At 48.5% G+C, this 17,310-nt stretch overlaps 1 protein-coding gene across 4 annotated transcripts in view; it reads left to right on the top strand.

Annotated features, from left to right (window-relative positions):
• The window catches only part of ADRA1B (adrenoceptor alpha 1B), a 514,351-nt gene that overhangs the window by 449,386 nt on the left and 47,655 nt on the right, over positions 1–17,310 (top strand). For all 4 annotated transcript variants that reach the window (XM_054691783.1, XM_054691784.1, XM_037499990.2 and 1 more), the window contains 2 exons: positions 12,583–12,648; positions 13,173–14,316. In XM_054691783.1, coding sequence (XP_054547758.1) covers positions 13,368–14,316 — 949 coding nt within the window. In that variant the 5' untranslated portion in view covers positions 12,583–12,648; positions 13,173–13,367. The remainder of the gene's footprint in view (positions 1–12,582; positions 12,649–13,172; positions 14,317–17,310) is intronic.

Genomic DNA, 17,310 nt, shown 5'->3' on the forward strand with positions numbered 1-17,310 from the left:
TTCTCTCTTTCTTGCCATATCCCTGCTGGTCAAATTCCTACATAAGCCAGACAACTGGGAAACTGGGACTCATGGCCCCCAGCCATATGGAATGGTACAGGCTAAGTCAGAGGAGGGGGACTAGGATGCACTGGCAAGGAGAGGGGCAGCTTACCTTCATAATGACTACTGATTGCTTCTAACAATCACAATTGCTTTGAAATAACGAGTGCTTAACCACCAAGATGGCCCTAAGAATGTCCATTAGAGCCTCCCTGGTGGCGCAGGGAATTAAGACACAACCTATGAAGCTATCAGCAGCCACTGCAGCACGAGTTTGATCCCCAGGTAGGGAGCTACCCACATGGCGCAGCAGACTTCTCCTGGCTCGCCCGCTGCTCCCCTCAGCAGTGTATTTCAGTCAGTCTGCCTGTTCTGTTCCCCGCTCTGTCTCTGGTGAATCCTCTCACCCCCTCACACACACACACATTATCTCTGGCCTGTACCCCAGTCCACAGTTCTTGTATACATAAATATATAAATCTTTTTTTAAAAAAAAGTCCATTAGTTTGAGAGCAATTTTTAAAAAGTAGAATACTAGTTTCAGTCAGATTAAAACAACCTTACTACTTTCAGAGGCAATGACTCTAACAAGGAAAACTCTGGGTCAATCCTGGCATTTTTAAGGAAGTACACGAATATACTATTATTTGCAATGTAAACTATGTGTTAGTTCAACAAGCTGCCAAAGAGTAGAGACCAAAGTGAATTTTCTCTTTGCAAGAACCCAGGAAAACCTTTCTCCCTCCTCTCTTCTGCTTAGAACCTCCAGCTCTCCTTCCTCAGAGGGAAGTGGGGAATTTTTCAGCAGATGCAGCCGATCTTGCCTCCAGCATCAGTCAAATAAGCTAAATAAGTCCCAACAGGACCAAAGTTTTAAAAGAATTATAATAAAGACATGCTAAATGCCTGCATGAACTCATGCGCCTGCTACAAAATGCAATTTTGATTCCATATGATTCAGCTTTCTCAAAATCAAACAGATGTCCACCTTGAGAAAAATCCCAATGCATTTCTCAAAGCTTCTCAAGGGGGATTCTTGTTCAGCTCAGCTGTCCTCAGCACATAGGAATAAAATGTTTGGAGTCAAACTGCCCCACATTGATGTCCCGCCCAGCCCAGGGGTAGATCCTGCAGTCTTGTCCCCCTGCTTATTAGGTAACAGTGCTGCTGCTGGCAGCCTTCATATTTTTCCCATGTGCTTGTATTTCCCACACAATCTAACCCAGAGCCTGGCACAGATCTCACCCCGTTTTTATGGGGTGAATAAAGGAGCAGATGAATGAGGGCCTCACTATCCCCCTCTATGAAATGGGAACTTTGAACACCTGCCTTTCTGTGTGATGGAGAAATTCCTCTTGCTTGCTCTGCTTGTGGGAGATGAGAAGTGGGGGTTTCCTTCCTCCTGTACCTCCCATGTGTGTCTGTTCCCCTCTCAGTGAGTCATCCGGGAGCCAGACAACATCGCTCTCGGACAGAACATGTCATGTACTTGCTGGGGAGCTGCTGACCCATAAATCCAACTGCGTCCCATGGTTACCTAGGGAACGCTGGGTCACAGCCAGGAAGGGGGAGCACTGCAGACAGGCCTCTGGCCAAGTTCCAGCCCTCTCTGTGACAGCCCAGTAGGCGCTTCCTACTCTTTCAGTCGCAGCCGGTGCCCTGTCCCCTGTGCAGGGCAAAGGTGGCCCCCCGACAAGGACCCTGAAAGGCACCTAGATGCCTCAAAGGTCAGAGGGACGGAGGGATCTGGTAGCAACTGGACTGGGGCAGGATTGGGAGGCTGGAACTGGCCCCAGCCCTCCGCCCTTCACCATTGCACCAGCTTCATAGCAGACCCCCCCCACACACACATAATCCATGGATATGAAAATTAAATGAAGCAATGTATTATGCTGTTTAGCATAAGTTCTGGCCACAGCTAACAGTTAATAGAGGCAGCTGTACATTCCAATAATGGTCTATTTTCCTTGCTATGATCCCCCAAGTTTCACCCCACCTTACAAATGAGGAAAACAGACTCAGAGAGGTTGAGTGACTTGCTCAAAGGCCCTCACTAAGAACTGCACCGCAGCTAACTGCTCTAAGGATTCTTCTTGCCAAGCCGTGGGTGTGTGGGGGAAGAATGGGCGAGAACTCTCAGCTCCACTGAGCTCCCACCCACCCAGGCACTCTATGTGGGGGGCAAGGCTGGAATCCCCACAGCCCTACCTGCAAAGCCACTTTCCTAATCAAAGATCCCCTCTCTCTCAAACTCAGTGGTTCTGATTGGAACAGGTGTCCACCCAGAACTGAGGGGAGGTTCTAGCTGAGTCTGAGGTGGGGGACCCAGAGGACAAGCAGAAGGTTTAAGGGGAGGTTTAAAGAGGCCAGGGGCCCAACAGGATGCATTTGTGTGTGTATATGTGTTGTGCCTGTATGAATGTGTATTTGCACATGTGTGCGTTATGTGCATGTATGTAAAGTCTAGAAAATATTTACTAAAACATCTACAGTGGTGTTCTTGGAAAGTGGAATGAAGGGTTGTTTCCCTTTTGCTTTCTATGCCTCCCCCTTCCTTTAGCATAAGCACAATTTACTCTGATTTTTTTTAACTATTCTCATTTCTTAATGCTTACATAATGCAAGTAATATACCGCTATTTTAGGTATGTATATTTTTAAGGCTATTGGGTAGGACGTCAGAAGCCTCAGTTCAGAGTCCACAGTCACCTTGCTTGTCAGGTCTCAAGTTTCCCCATCTGTGGAATGCGGGAGGGCTACAGTCTCCTCAGGCCCTCCTGGGTCTGATTCTGAAAGGCTCTCTCCCATGTACACACAGCAAGTAAAAATGTGTGGCCCACCAGGTGCTAGGGGAGCCTGTGGCTACAGAGAGAACTGTTATGTCTGAATAGAAGTCAGTTCTGAATGCAAGTAAATGGAGACATTTGAGAATTGGAAAAACCTCACAAGTTGATATGCTCCCCAGGGCTGCAGAGAACACCCCCCTCAGGGGAGACCAACTAACCTACTCCAGCTCAGAAAAACCTCTCCCTCCCTTAGAGAGGTGAATTAACATTCCCTTGTGGACCTACCGTGTCAGGACTGATACAAAGCTCCTTATACACCAGGTCTAATTTAAACACAGAGCTTGTGTGGTTACCACTATTCATCAGGGAAGCAACTAAATACTGAAGTCCCACTGAGGAGTTATCTGTCACCTCGTTACTAAATGCAAACTCAGGGTGCATCCCTGGCACCCCTCACAAGGGTCACTAGGCATTTGCCGATGGCTAGAATCCCCCTCCTGTCATCATGTGTCTCGGGCTCTGTAGAAGTGGCCCCTAATAGCAGCGGTTTGACCAGCTCATTGGAGCACATGGCTTTGGTTAAGAAAGTAATGATCTGAGTTCAGATTAAAGTCGGGGAGAACGAGCAACAGATTAAGCCATTATCCACTACTGGCAGGGAGCCATCCTTATGAAGTGCAGTCCTTCAGGAAATAGGATACTGGACTGGTAGAAAAGGTCAGGATTTAGGGGTGACCGAAGGCAGCATGAGTACATGGGATCTTAGGCAGACATTCAGTGAAAGGAAGGAAGTTCACTGGGCGCAGAAATATTTCCAGCCAGCCCTGGGCTCGCTGAGTGGTAAAGCCAATTTCAGAAGTGGATCCCAAAGACCAGATAAATTTATTTCTGCCTTCCTGGTATGATTCTTGTGTTGTGATGAAATCCTGCATATAAAGTACACACAAGTCTCTGCACTCAGTAAGCTCTCAGCATATGTCAGCTGTTGTTACTTACAGTATTGTCTTTTTCCAGCCAGTTTTGTTCAGGCCTATTTATATCAGAAAAAAAAAGAATCAGTTACATCACTTGGCAAGTAAAGGGTTAGAAGTTTCACTGAGAGATACTGAGAAATCTGTTGTGTGTTTTTAAGATCATGTAAAATAGCAACAATGATTAAGTTTATTGAATTTCCTAGGTGCCAAGCCAAGTCCCATGTAATATCTATAATGACTCAGTGCATACTATTAAAATCTCTATTTTAAAGGTAAACAGACAGAAGCATAAATAAATGAAGTAATTTACCCAAGGTCACAAAGTCAGGAAGTGGCAGGAACTAAAATTTGATCTGATGTTTAATAAGCTATTTCCTTGAGTTTAAGTGGCATCTCTCATACTCTCTTTACAGTCTCTCTCTCGCTCTCGCTCTCACTCTCTCTCTCTCTCACTCTCTTGCTCTCTCTTATCCATCATGGGATCAATAGTCTTTGCAGTTCTTGATGACAATTTAATTATTGGATCAGGCCTTCCACTCTTCTTCCGAGAAGAATTGAGGCTTGAGTCTGATACAAGCTTTCAACTCGCTCAAGGTTTCCAGGGAGAGGTTAAAAGAGATGTAATCCTTGGATCCAACCCGAGAGAAGGGCCCATGTTTGCCTCGCACAGAAATACATAGCACACAATAGCTTATACCCCTGGCCTGCGGAAATTTGCCCGGAAATTCCTGTAGTTTGACTTAGCAGGGACATCAGGCTGCAGCCCTGTCTGGAAGATGAGAAGTATTGCTTTTGACTCATACTGCCTATCCTTTAACCCCATCTCTGTAATCTTAAACAAGTTAGCAATCTCTCTCATCCTCACTTTCCTCACCTGTATATTGGAGCCAACATGTCCTCTACAAACATGTTGTCTGGAGAATTAAATGAGATTATGCCTGAGAATTGGCTTGACAAAATGCCTGCAGCATGAACCCTTAGTCATAGTTCATTAAAATTTGGGTTAAAGGGGATGATGCTCACCTCTAAATAGGTAGAACTCCAAAAAGCAGGGTGGATTTTGAAGCCCCTGCCAGCAACTTGCTATTCATACCATGCTGTTAACCATCATGATCTCAGGTTCCTCCTGCCTAGATGTCCCCAAAAAAATCTTCATCCCCTACCCCAAGCACTGACCAGGACAGGCCCACAAGAGGCAGAAAAACCACAGCTTCTCCTCCTTCTCTCTTCCTTTTTTCTAGACTCCCAAGGCAATCTTCCAGATTGGTTGGTTTGGTGCCCAGTGAACAGCTGAAACATGCGGGGCATTTCCTGTCCCAGCATTCCTCAGGACACCATAGACATGGACTCTTTCTCACCCTTCTCCCTTGTTGCCATGCCCATGGGGGCACAAAGTGATGTCACATGCCATTTTCAAGCACATCCACCCCATCCCAGGGTCTTACATCATCACCTCTGCCAAAAAATGGAGAAATGTAGACATCAGTCGACCTGTGATGTCACTTCCTGCCTAGCTCCCCAGGTCCCAGGTCTGTCCTCTCCAAAGCTGGGCTCTAACACTTCATCCTGATACAATTTCTAGATGCCCCTAAGAAAAAGGTTCCCACCACTTCCTTTAGGATTTCTGAACTTGGTGGCCACCCCAAGTGAAAATCCCCAAAAGGACCTGGTTAGTTTGGTTCACAGCACAGAAGAAGAGGAGGAAGGATGGAGAAATTGGAGACCTAGGTCATGTATTTATTGCCTTCCTTATTTAACTCCCATCCCTGTTCAAGGTTGGATACCATTCCCTGCATCCTCAGACACACATTCCTGTTATTTATCTTAGACTGTCAAATCTGGGAGGACAGGAGAGGCCATATCGATTCATTTTATTAGTTCAAGTTCTGCTCCGTGATGAAAGGTCAAACACTGTATTCGTTCTGTTTCCCAAAAGTAAAAGAGGTTCCACAGAGATGGAGTTAGCAGGAGAGAGACTCAGAAAACAAGAAGAAGAAGCAACAGTCTGAGATCAATTGATCAAGGGGCCCTGACAGGACATTGGCCTAAGGAAGTCCCTAAAGGCATTCAGGGAAAGTATGCAGCAAAACAGGTTCTCAATAAAGTCTAGAACCCCAAACATCAAGGACCCCAGTGGTAAAGGAGTAACCCTTGGCCTTATGAAGTTTGGAGTAGGTGGGATAAGTTGAAATATATAAAATCACAGAACATGGATATGATCAGGATAGCTGCTTTGGTTGAATGTCTTTTATGACCAGGTGCCAGCCTCAGCATCCAGACAAGATCTCCTCTAATCCTCATGGCCACCTGGCTTGTGGATGCCAAGTCTCTGGTGCAAAAAAGGAGGGCTGAAACAGTTTGTGCAGCTTGTTGAGGTTGTACACCTGATCACCACTGACCCTAGCAATGCCTTAGGCAAATCTGTACCCGCTTCTGGTGCTTTGTGTCCCCACATGTAAAATAAGAGAGTGACTAGATCGGGGTCAACAAATGTTTTCTATGAAGGGTCAAAGGGAGAAGATTTTAGCTTTGTGAAACAGACCATCCATCTCTGTAGCAGTTCCTTTGCCCTTGTAACCCAGAAACACCCACAGACAGCAAACAGATTGTTTCAGTAAAACTTTATTTATAATCTAGAGTCCTGACATTTCAGAATCCGAGATCCCCACTGCAGTAATGGAGTCTGGGGATGTCCCTGCATTGAAAAGTCCACTGTTAAGGAGCCCATGACTATAAGTTCTGTATTGTTTTAAACTTGGTTGGTGTCAACAAATGTGGTTAAGAAGTAAAGCCTGGGAGTGGCAATGCAAAGGCATCTTATAGAGCTTTAGCCCCGTAAAATACCCATCAGCTCCCTTCCTCAGTTACTGCTAAGGACAATTACACCTTGTGGAGAGTATGGTGCAAAAAGCTGCATGAAACCAGATTACAATCTAGACTCTAGAGAAAATTTGGAACCATCATGGATGTCTGAACAACGTGATGGGCAAAGCCCATGACCATAAAGGGACATCCAGTGTCAGACAAGAAAATGTCACACTCTCCCCCGGCCCTGGACTCTGCAGCCACATGGGGTCGTGTTGGCAATCTGAGTGCCTTGCTCCAGGGAGGAGCTTCAACGACATAAAGGAAAATGGACCCGTCCCTGGGTCCTCAGTAGGCTTTTCCCACCCCAGGTCCCCACCTCAGGCTTCAGGCTCTCCCCACAACATTCATGTGAGAGGATATCTTGGCAATTAATCATCACCAGCCTGCTGAAAAGGACTGCTACTGACCTCCACCCCCCCACCCCGACTTTACCTGAAAGTGCTGTGCAACTGGAAGTTCTGGCTTGGGGGTGGGACCCCTGCTCACCAAAGATTGACAGATTGTAATGACCAGAGAGAAAAACAGGTTTGTCCATAGGGAGCTGCAGTCCTCAGTCCTGGAATCCTCTGGCTGCTGCCTTTGGGGCAGAGGAAATGCCAGTGCCTCAGCCTTGTCCCCTGTTGCTGCTCACCTCTCCCACAGGACTGCAGGAGGGATGAAAATGCTCCTGCAAACCCCAGAGACCCCCATGTTCCTCATGAAGCAGATGCTTCACTTCTTGGTGGTTCTTTCTCATTTTTGGCCTCATTTCTTGTGTGCTTTTAATTGCAGCTCCACCACCTGCAAGCACAGTGGCCTAGGAGAACCACTCTGAAAGAAGAGTCTCCAATTCCTCACTTACAAAATGTCGATAATAATAGGTTTGCCTGATAATATTATCAGAATGAAATCAGATAATGTGCAAAAGGCAAGTTTTGTCTGGTACCAGGAATAACTCTGGTTATTACTACTATTATTCTGCTGGTCAGCTCACATGCATTTTCATGTTTAATCCTCACCAGGGCTCCATGAGGTGGGACTATTATGATCTTTGTTTCACAGATGAAGAACCTGGGGCTCAGAGGGGTTCCATGACTTGCCCAAGGACACACAGTAATAAATTATTACAATAGGGACATAAACCCAGGCCTGTGTGAGGCCAGAGTTCAGGCTCTTAGTCACTTTACTCTCCTGCCCCAGGTCACCTTCTGACCTATTAAATTATGGAAGTGGGCTTAGAATCAAAACAACTATCCAAACAAGTGTTGGTCCGTGACCAAGGAAGGCTGACCTATAAAGTCCTTGTTGGAACCTTCTCTCCTGGACAACTCCGCCTGGCCATCCCCTGCTTGACCTCTGCCTCATTCGGGACCCCGATCACATTCTGTCTTCTGCTGTGATTTCCTTCAGGGCTAACACTGAACCTTCTGCTGCCTTTTTTTTTTTTTTTTTTTTTTTTTAATCTCAGCCTGGTGCAGAGAGAGGGATGCAAGCGCTTTGGAGCCAGACAACAATGCTTTGAATACCAATGCTGCTTGCTCTGTGCGTGGGCTTGGCTATGTCACAGAATCTCTCTGAACCTTAGTTTCCTCATTTGTAAAGTAGGGGTCATTCCTACCCTGCATTGTCACGAAGATTCAAGTACATGTCCACGGAACACCCAGCACCGTGTCTGGCACACAAGTAGCTGGACTCACCACCATTGGCTCCCTTGACACTTAACTATCACTAGGGTTCCGTGTCTTGATCTCATCCGTCTTTGATTCATGCCTATGTACCTAGCACAGTGACTTACACACGATAGGTGCTCTGCTAGATGACTAGTTGGATTGAAAAGAGGAACAAGCTAGAGAGGGAGAACCATGCCCACTGCCCGGTCACAGGTGAACAACATCCTCCCCTAGATCCCCAGGTCGCCTGTAGCCTCTGTCTCCCCACGCATCAAAGTCAGTGCCAGCTTCTCCAGAAAGCTCACAGAAATGGGAGCTTGCAACATCAGAGGCTTCTAATGTAATCAGATGGATAATGAAAAGGTTCTTCTTTCCCAAGCCTTGAATGAGTCAGAGCTCTATGCTTGGCTTTGCCCCAGGGAGTACCGAGAAAATGAAATATCGTCTGCACCCTCATGACACCTAAACAAATGGTCAGTTACGTGGGTCAGATATCAAGCCAGAGGGGTTAAGAGATTCTCCAGTGAAGGGAGAGAGGAGCACCCAAGAAGGACCCTTAGCAAAGGCTGCTGAGTGGGGTCCTGGTACATGGCTGCTCTTAAGGCAAAGCCCTGTTTGCCTACGGTGGGATGTTTTCTTTGCCTCCATCAAAGGCGCCAGTAAATGACACTATGTCTGAAATCTACAAGGATTTTGAACCTCTCTGTCTGGCTCAATCATCTCTTCCACATTCTGATGCCTGTATCAAGACATAATTCTCATCGAGGTAACAAACTATTCTCTTTCATGACAAGTATGAAGCCACTGTGAATCTCAGGTTTGCTCTGTTTTGTTTTTGTTTTTTTTTTTTCTGGCCTTCAGCCACCATAGAGAAATGTCTGCTAGGCTGAGTATTCACCTTGCCGCTGTTTTCTGTGATTATGTAGACAGGGCCTCTGTAAATTCAATAGGGGTATTGCTGGCTGTTCAATAGCTGGTGAAATTAATGCCCAGGGAAGCAGGAAATAGGCCACCACAACCAAAATGTGGACTAAGAATTTGCTCTTCATCCTGTCCCACCTCTTCATTCCCCACATCTCTGCCTTTGTGCTAATTGCCAGCTTTCTGCCAGCTTACTAGCATTCTCTTGCTAGTATTCTCTCCATTTCTCCTTGGAATACAGCAGTGAAGAAGCCCCATCATCCTAGACTTGAAGATACGTGGGGATGGTGGGGACCGAGTCTCCAGCAACCTACTCCCACCACCCCTATACATGGTATGTGGGAAAGGGAGTAAGGAGTTACCCTCAGACAATTCCTTATCCAATAAGGGAGGTTGACCACCTGGAACTAGAAGGCCTCAAAAGACCATCAGGCCCAGACCCTATTTCCAGGGATTAAGGGGGGACCCAGAACCAAGGACAGTCTCTTTTCTCCATAAGGACTTTGGCAGAGGGCTTCCCAGGCCAGCCCAGCCTCCCCCCACTGTGTAAGTCCTGAGTGGCTGTCAAGCTGGCTTCCCTCTGGGGCAGGAGAAGAAGCACAGCTCTGTAAGGCAGGGAAGTGGGGTTTGGTGACCATCATCCCCTCTGCCCTGACACTACCTCCCATGTGGGAAGATGTACAAGTGAGGGTTCTCATAGTTCATGAATAGCTGAATCTCTACAAAAATGTGAGTCTTTGATTTTAAAACTTTCAAAACAACATAAGCCAGTTTAATTGAAGCAGAAAAAAATCTGTTTTCAGGGCTGCCTCTTCTACAGGTTTCTTAATCACAGAGAACACACTGAAAATGTGGATTTTGTGCATTTGGAAATTGTGTACTCTGGTGGGATAAGATTAAAGCCTTAGATAGGTGTATGATAATTACCTGCACCCTCCAAAAATATGCAAAAATAGAAAGAGGTTAAGAACCTACCTGCATGAGGAACCCAATTGCAAATCACACTAAGTGACTTCCTGGTGCCCACGCTGAATAACAGTGGGCTGAGGGTTTTGCTTTCCAACCTCCAGCTATCTCTGCCCACTGCTCTGCCACGTGTCTACTAACCATCTGACCTCAGGAATGTACTAACTGTCTCCATCACAGTTTTCTCATCATCAAAGGAAAATGCTTATGGCTCTCTTAAAGGATTGTTGTAAAGCATAAAAGAAAAAGAATAAGCGTCTGGCTATCAGTAGAAGCTCAATAAATGTGAGTTTCCTCCCAGGACTTAATAGCTCAGGTTTTCTGAGCTAATAGCTTCTAACATTTACTGCTTAGAAGACAACTCCACCTCTAGCAGTCAACCCACCCCCCTACCTCGAATATAAATTGATACCATCACTATGAAAATAGTACAGAGGTTGCTCAAAAAATTAAGAATAGAATGACCATCTGGTCCAACAATCCCACTCCTTGGTATCTATCCAAAATAGGATCTCAAAGAGATACCTACCATTCCACATTCATTGCGACATTATCATTCACCATAGCCAAACATGAAAACAACCTAAGTGTCCGTCAATGAAAGAGTAAATAAAGATACATTATATATGTTATATATACACATGAAATATTATTCAGTCATGAGAAAGGGTATCGTGCCATTTGCAGCAATTAAACTCATGAAGCTAATTGAAATAAGTCAGACAGAGAAAGACAAAAACTATATAGTATCACTTATTTGTGAGCTCTAAAAGAGCCATACTCATAGAAACATATTTGAGGGGCCTCCGTGGTGGCACAGGGATTAAGGACAGCGCTATTAAGCTATCCACAGTCACTGCAGCACAAGTTCCATCCCCAGCCAGGGAGGTGACCCACATGGCGCAGCACACCTCTCCTGTCTCACCCGCTGCTCCCCTCAGCAGTGTATTTCAATAGATCTGCCTGTTCTGCTCTCTACTCTGTCTCAATGAATCCATTCACCCCCGCACTTCCACCCCAGTTCTTGTATGCATAAATAAATAAATCTTTAAAAAAAGAAACATATTTGAGCGGTGGTGACCAGGCCCTCGGCTGCAGGCAGCAGGGGTCAGATGTGGGCCAAAGGGGACAAATTTCCAGTTACAAGATGAATACGTTCTGGGGTATTAATGTACAGCATGGTGACTGTAGTTAATAATATAGAATACATACTCGAAGGTTGCTGCTGGTAGATCGTAAATGCAATCACCACGAAAGAAAAGGTAATTGTGTGACATGACAGAGGCATTAGCTAAGGCTGTGGTAATCATTCTGCAATATAGAAAAGTGATTAGTTAATACACTGCATACCTTCAACTTCTGCAATGTTATATGTCAATTATATCTCAATAAATCTGAAAAAAAAAATCCAGCCCCAACTTTGTTCCCAGGGGGGAAATGTGCCACAAGAGCTAAGTGTCCAACTTTAGCTCAGAGTTGGACCCAGAGTTGGGCTCAGTTCCCAGCTTCCTCTCCTTGATGACTGTGAGGACTTGGGCAAAGAGTTCACTTCACTCTACCTCGGTGTCCCATGCACAAAATGGGAATGATGATAACAGTCTTTCTCTCACAGGGTGATGAGATAATGCAAAAAGCGCTCAGCACACTGTCTGGGACATACCCATGTTGGCCATCTGTTAACTAGCATAAGGACTTCTCCCCGCTTCCTCTAGCCCCGTTATACTGTGCTTCCTAAGTCCCATTCACCCACCACTGGGAGTGTGTCCCTACAGCTGAATGTCCAACATGGATATCAGGCAAAAGGGAGAAGAATCAACAGATAATCCAGATTCCCCAAGCCCCTTCCCCAGCTGCTGAAAGGTCTCGTTCCCCAGCCCCAGATGGCCCCAGACCTGTCCCTCATCTCTTTCATGACTTGACTCACTTTACCCACTCCCCAAGCACCCATTTAAAACGTCCAAACCACCCACCCCACCCCCATGCACACACACACCCCATTCATTGTACTTCTCCTCTTTGCTTTATTTTCTCCGTAGCACCAGTTTCCACAGGACACACCTCATAATTTGCTTACTTCTCTGTTTATTGTCTGTCTCCTCCATAGAAGTTAGGCTCTGAAGGGCAGCGGTTCTTGTCCATATTGCCCTTAATCTCTATGCCCTCAGCACTTAGAACCGAGGCTGGGGGAGGCAGGGGTACTCAGTGAACAAGTGAGTGAGTGAATGAATGAGTGAGTGTCTGAATCTGTAAATGACTGAGTGAATGAGTAAATGACGCCTCCCAGTTTTCTTGTGAAACCAGAGGTTCACAGGGAGGTAAAGGATGTGTGTTGGTCTCAGATCTCACCTGCCTCAACTTGGACTTCTTCCTCTTGTAGGTGCCGGGCAAGTTGCCTCTCCCCCTAAATCTGGGGGCTCACTCCAGCAGTCCCTGCGCATCAGAGGTAAGTACCTCCAGACCCCACTTTTGAAACTGGAGAGCAAATAGGAGGGAAATTCCTCCCAGCGGGACACCTGGGCTGGGGGGCCGGGTGATCTCCATGCCCAGTTCGCTCTGCTCCCTCCCACCCGAGCTTCCAGGCTTGCCCACGGGGTCGCGCGGTGGGGGGATGCGCGGCGGGCCAGGGTGGCGGCGTCGGGGCTGCGGGTGCCTTGGCTGGACCCGCATTGCCCCCTAGTGCCGCGCGGAGTCAGGGCGCCGGGCTCCCCCGCCTGATGTCACCGCCGAGCAGTCAGCCCAGAGGCGGCTCATTGAAAGCAGACCCTCCTCGGCGCTGCTGGGCGGAGGCGCCTTGGCCGCAGACCCGCTGCGGGGCCGGGCGAGCTGGGCGCCCCTGCCCTGCGCCCCTGCGCCCCTGCGCCCCGGCGCCCGGCGCCCTCGCCAGCCCGGCCAGCGCGCCTGACGTGGACCATTAAACTTGGAGCTGCCGCCTCGTCCCCTCTCTCCTCCTCCTCCTCCCTCTGACAGGCGAGCCGGCAAGCGGCTCGGTGGAGACAGGAGACGTGCTGCCGGGCTGGGCGGCCCGCGGAGATGACTTCTGGCCCGGAAGGCGCTTCGGGAAAGCCGACCACGGGGGCAGCAAAGTTTCGGGGCAGCTGAGGAGCCTTGGCCGCAGCCCTTCCAGCCCAATCACCCCCCTGGCTATGGAGGGCGGACTCTAAGATGAATCCCGACCTGGACCCCGGCCACAACACATCAGCACCTGCCCACTGGGGAGAATTGAAAGATGCCAACTTCACTGGCCCCAACCAGACCTCGAGCAACTCGTCGCTGCCCCAACTGGACATCACCAGGGCCATCTCCGTGGGCCTGGTGCTGGGCGCCTTCATCCTCTTTGCCATCGTGGGCAACATCCTAGTCATCCTGTCTGTGGCCTGCAACCGGCACCTGCGGACGCCCACCAACTACTTCATCGTCAACCTGGCCATCGCCGACCTGCTGCTGAGCTTCACTGTGCTGCCTTTCTCCGCTACCCTGGAGGTGCTGGGCTACTGGGTGCTGGGGCGGATCTTCTGTGACATCTGGGCGGCCGTGGACGTCCTCTGCTGCACAGCCTCCATCCTGAGCCTGTGCGCCATCTCCATCGATCGCTACATTGGGGTGCGCTACTCCCTGCAGTATCCCACGCTGGTAACCCGCAGGAAGGCCATCTTAGCGCTCCTCAGTGTCTGGGTCTTGTCCACGGTCATCTCCATCGGGCCCCTTCTGGGGTGGAAGGAGCCAGCACCCAATGATGACAAGGAATGCGGGGTCACCGAAGAACCCTTCTACGCCCTCTTCTCTTCCCTGGGCTCCTTCTACATCCCGCTGGCCGTCATTCTGGTCATGTACTGCCGCGTCTACGTCGTGGCCAAGAGGACCACCAAGAACCTGGAGGCCGGAGTCATGAAGGAGATGTCCAACTCCAAGGAGCTGACCCTGAGGATCCACTCCAAGAACTTTCATGAGGACACGCTCAGCAGTACCAAGGCCAAGGGCCACAACCCCAGGAGTTCCATAGCTGTCAAACTTTTTAAGTTCTCCAGGGAGAAGAAAGCAGCCAAGACCTTGGGCATTGTGGTCGGTATGTTCATCTTATGCTGGCTACCCTTCTTCATCGCGCTGCCACTGGGTAAGTCGGGGAACCGTGGCGGGGGGAGACAACCGGGCATTTTTGGATCTCGGGTTTCCTGATGAGCTTGCTGTAAAGTTGTTTTGTTTGGGTTTGGGTTTTTTGGTTTTGGTTTTTTTTTTTTTTTTTTTTTTTTTTAATCAGTCTGTGTGTGTTTGGAGATTGGAGAATATTGTTTGCTCTGCAAAGGCTTTGCAGATTGAGCAGCTGGCTAAGCACCAACTCAGGTGTTAGTGGAACATGCTAAGATACTAGTCCCTGGAAATAGAACCACTGGAGGAAAATCTGGGATGTGGAATGACTCACTCAACAGCCTGGGTTTAATAATTAAAAAGGACACTGGACTTGAACATCACACGGCGTAATTTCAGTAGTAACGATGTGCTGGCTGAGGCAGCGTCACTAATGCAGCATACAAAATAGTTTGTAGTTACCGCAGACGCGGCATTTGGGCAGCAGGCAGGCAGCTTTCATTCAGCATTTCCAGGGCGCTTGCAGAGAGCCGCGCTTCTCAAGGGCTTTGCAGAGGCGGCCTCCTCCTTCCTCCTCCTGCTCCTCCACCCTCCACACACACCTCTCTCATCCCCAGTCCCCATCTCAACACACTCCCTCAGGATCAGCTAGCAGGAGCATTTTCCAGCCGCCTAGCCTGACCAGTCTTTAACTTAGCTGAAGCTTGGAATTGGAAAGCAAAGGAAGATGACCAGAGGGTCACACCTCAGCTTTCACCCCTAAATGTTCCTGACTTGTGATTTCTTGGATGCCCAGGTTTAAATTATAATTGTCCCTCACTTCAGCTGCCAGACACGGGTCCTGCTAAGATGGAATTGAGCCCTTCCTCGCCTATAAAAATGTGTTACTCTTCTTTTGTCTGGGGGGCCAGCTGAGTTGTTCAAAAGGCTAGCCGATTTCTTCTAAAGACGGAGCCGAGGTCTGGTTAAGAGGTTGCCCTAGGAGAGGGGACAGTGACACGTTGTCCACATGGCTTGGGAGCCCCAGGACCCTCTGAAAGTCACTGTCCTGATTGGATTTCTTTTCCTCCCCCTGGGGCCACTACAGAAGATGAATGGAGGGAGGCCCTCCTGACGCCGCCGTGTGCCATGATGTCAGAGGGTACCGGCTGTCCATACCGGGGAACACATCCTCCTGCAGCCATACCAGCGGCTCCGTTAGAGCCGACCAGAGCCCAGACCCTCAAATAGCAAGCTTTCAGAGAACACGTTGCTGCCAAGAGAAAGGAGCAAGTGGAAAGAAAGCAAGTCCTGATGCCAGGACTTTTCCTTCTAAAGAGATAAAGCCTACTCGCTGGTCTTCTCTAAGGCAGGCTTTCGAGCTAATCTCTTTTAGAAATTTTGGCAGCATGTTCAGTGGGAAGGGTTTGAAGTTCTGCCTCTAGAAGGGACCAATGCCACTGCAGAGAAGCCTTCTCTTCTTTCTCAAAGTCTCAGGGTGCCTTGTCAAGCTTGTTGTACTAAAGAGGGTGGCAGGTCACCCTCATGCAAAAATCATGGTCATCCATGGAAGGGATTTGACCACTTAGGCAAGTGATCTTGGGCAAGTGACCACTCCTCTGGGAGCCTCAGTGTCTTCATCTGCAAAATAGAGCTAAGTACTATGTGGCCTGTGGGATTTGCTCTAATGCATGAAAGCGACTTGATACAGTACCTGGTGCACAGTGGCATGAAAGTCAGTTCTTACTACTATAAACCAAACCCCAATAACCCTCGCTATAACTGGGCATTTTCTCCTTCTCTGCCAGCCCCACACCTGTTACCCAAGCTCTCAGGAGAACTAGATCTTTCTCCTTGCGTCTGCATCTGTCCCTGAGCCCATGGAGGCTATGACCAGAGCCTGCATCCTCAGGGAGAGGTGCCCAGTAGGGTGCCAGAGGGTTCAAAGAAAGGTGGGAAGGTGCAGGCTTTCACCCCAGGGGGTGCAAGAAACAGTTCCAGATAGGTGAGGGGGCCATGCCATGTGGCGATGGAGAGAGCAGGGCTCTGGGGTATGTTAGGGTTAGGGCTAAGGTGAGGGGCCACAGGGATCCTATTTGAGCTTCACCTTCAATTGCTGTTGCCCTTGACTTGTTGCTTTCCCTGTGTGGGCTTCAGATCTCACTTCCGGAGAACAGGGTTGGACTAGATCAAGGGCTCTCAACCTATAACAAAGAACAGGACCAATCAGAAACATGCAACTTCTTAGGCCTGACAGGGAATCTGCTGGGTCTCTGGCATCCGCATACTTAACCAGCCCACCAGGCATTTCCAAAGGGGTTTTCCACAGACTAGACTTTGGGAGCACTGGCCAGAGGATCTCTGAGTGACCTATAAGCTCCAGCCTCCTGGATGCCAAGGTTTTAAATGCACCAAACCTTTTAGCCATTCCCCAGCCACACAGCAAAATGACCTTGCCGCTCTAACATCTCAGGTCCCTAACTTCCACCCCATAGAAAGTGACACTCCTGTCACCCCGCTGTTTTCCGTGCTTGTGAAAACTTTCTGACCATCTATGCTGATCTCCCAGGGTGCTTTTCCGGGCTGACTCCACCACTCCCTCTCCACTGGGAACCTGGGCTTGGTAGCAAAGGAACACAGCCTCTGGGCCTGGGGGTTCAGGATGGACTCAAAGGCCTCAAACTGTGAGGGTACTTCATTAACATGTCCCTAAAAATTTAGGAAGAGCATCCAAGCAAAACAGAGTTGTGGGTTTCTACTTCCTCTGAGTTCAAATAACACCCAATAAAAGTGACTGGGTGTAGGACTCCTTTGGCATCTGAAGAAGTTTCCAACTGGTAAATTTTCTATGAAAGCTTTTTCACTCATAGGAGCAAAAGCAGATCTGCAGGTAGAAGCGTTTTCCAACTGGCAATAGGCGTCAGGTGCCTGGATGGCAGGACACTTCCAGAGCTGTGTTTGTCTTCTCCGTGGGAGAGAAGGGTTGGAGTCCTCCTGGGAAGGAAGGAAAATAGCCTTGCCCCCTACTGGATCCATATCAGGA

This window comes from Talpa occidentalis, unplaced genomic scaffold (assembly GCF_014898055.3).
Source record: "Talpa occidentalis isolate TD23 unplaced genomic scaffold, MPIMG_talOcc4v2.1 talOcc4.9, whole genome shotgun sequence".
Classification (NCBI taxonomy): domain Eukaryota; kingdom Metazoa; phylum Chordata; class Mammalia; order Eulipotyphla; family Talpidae; genus Talpa; species Talpa occidentalis.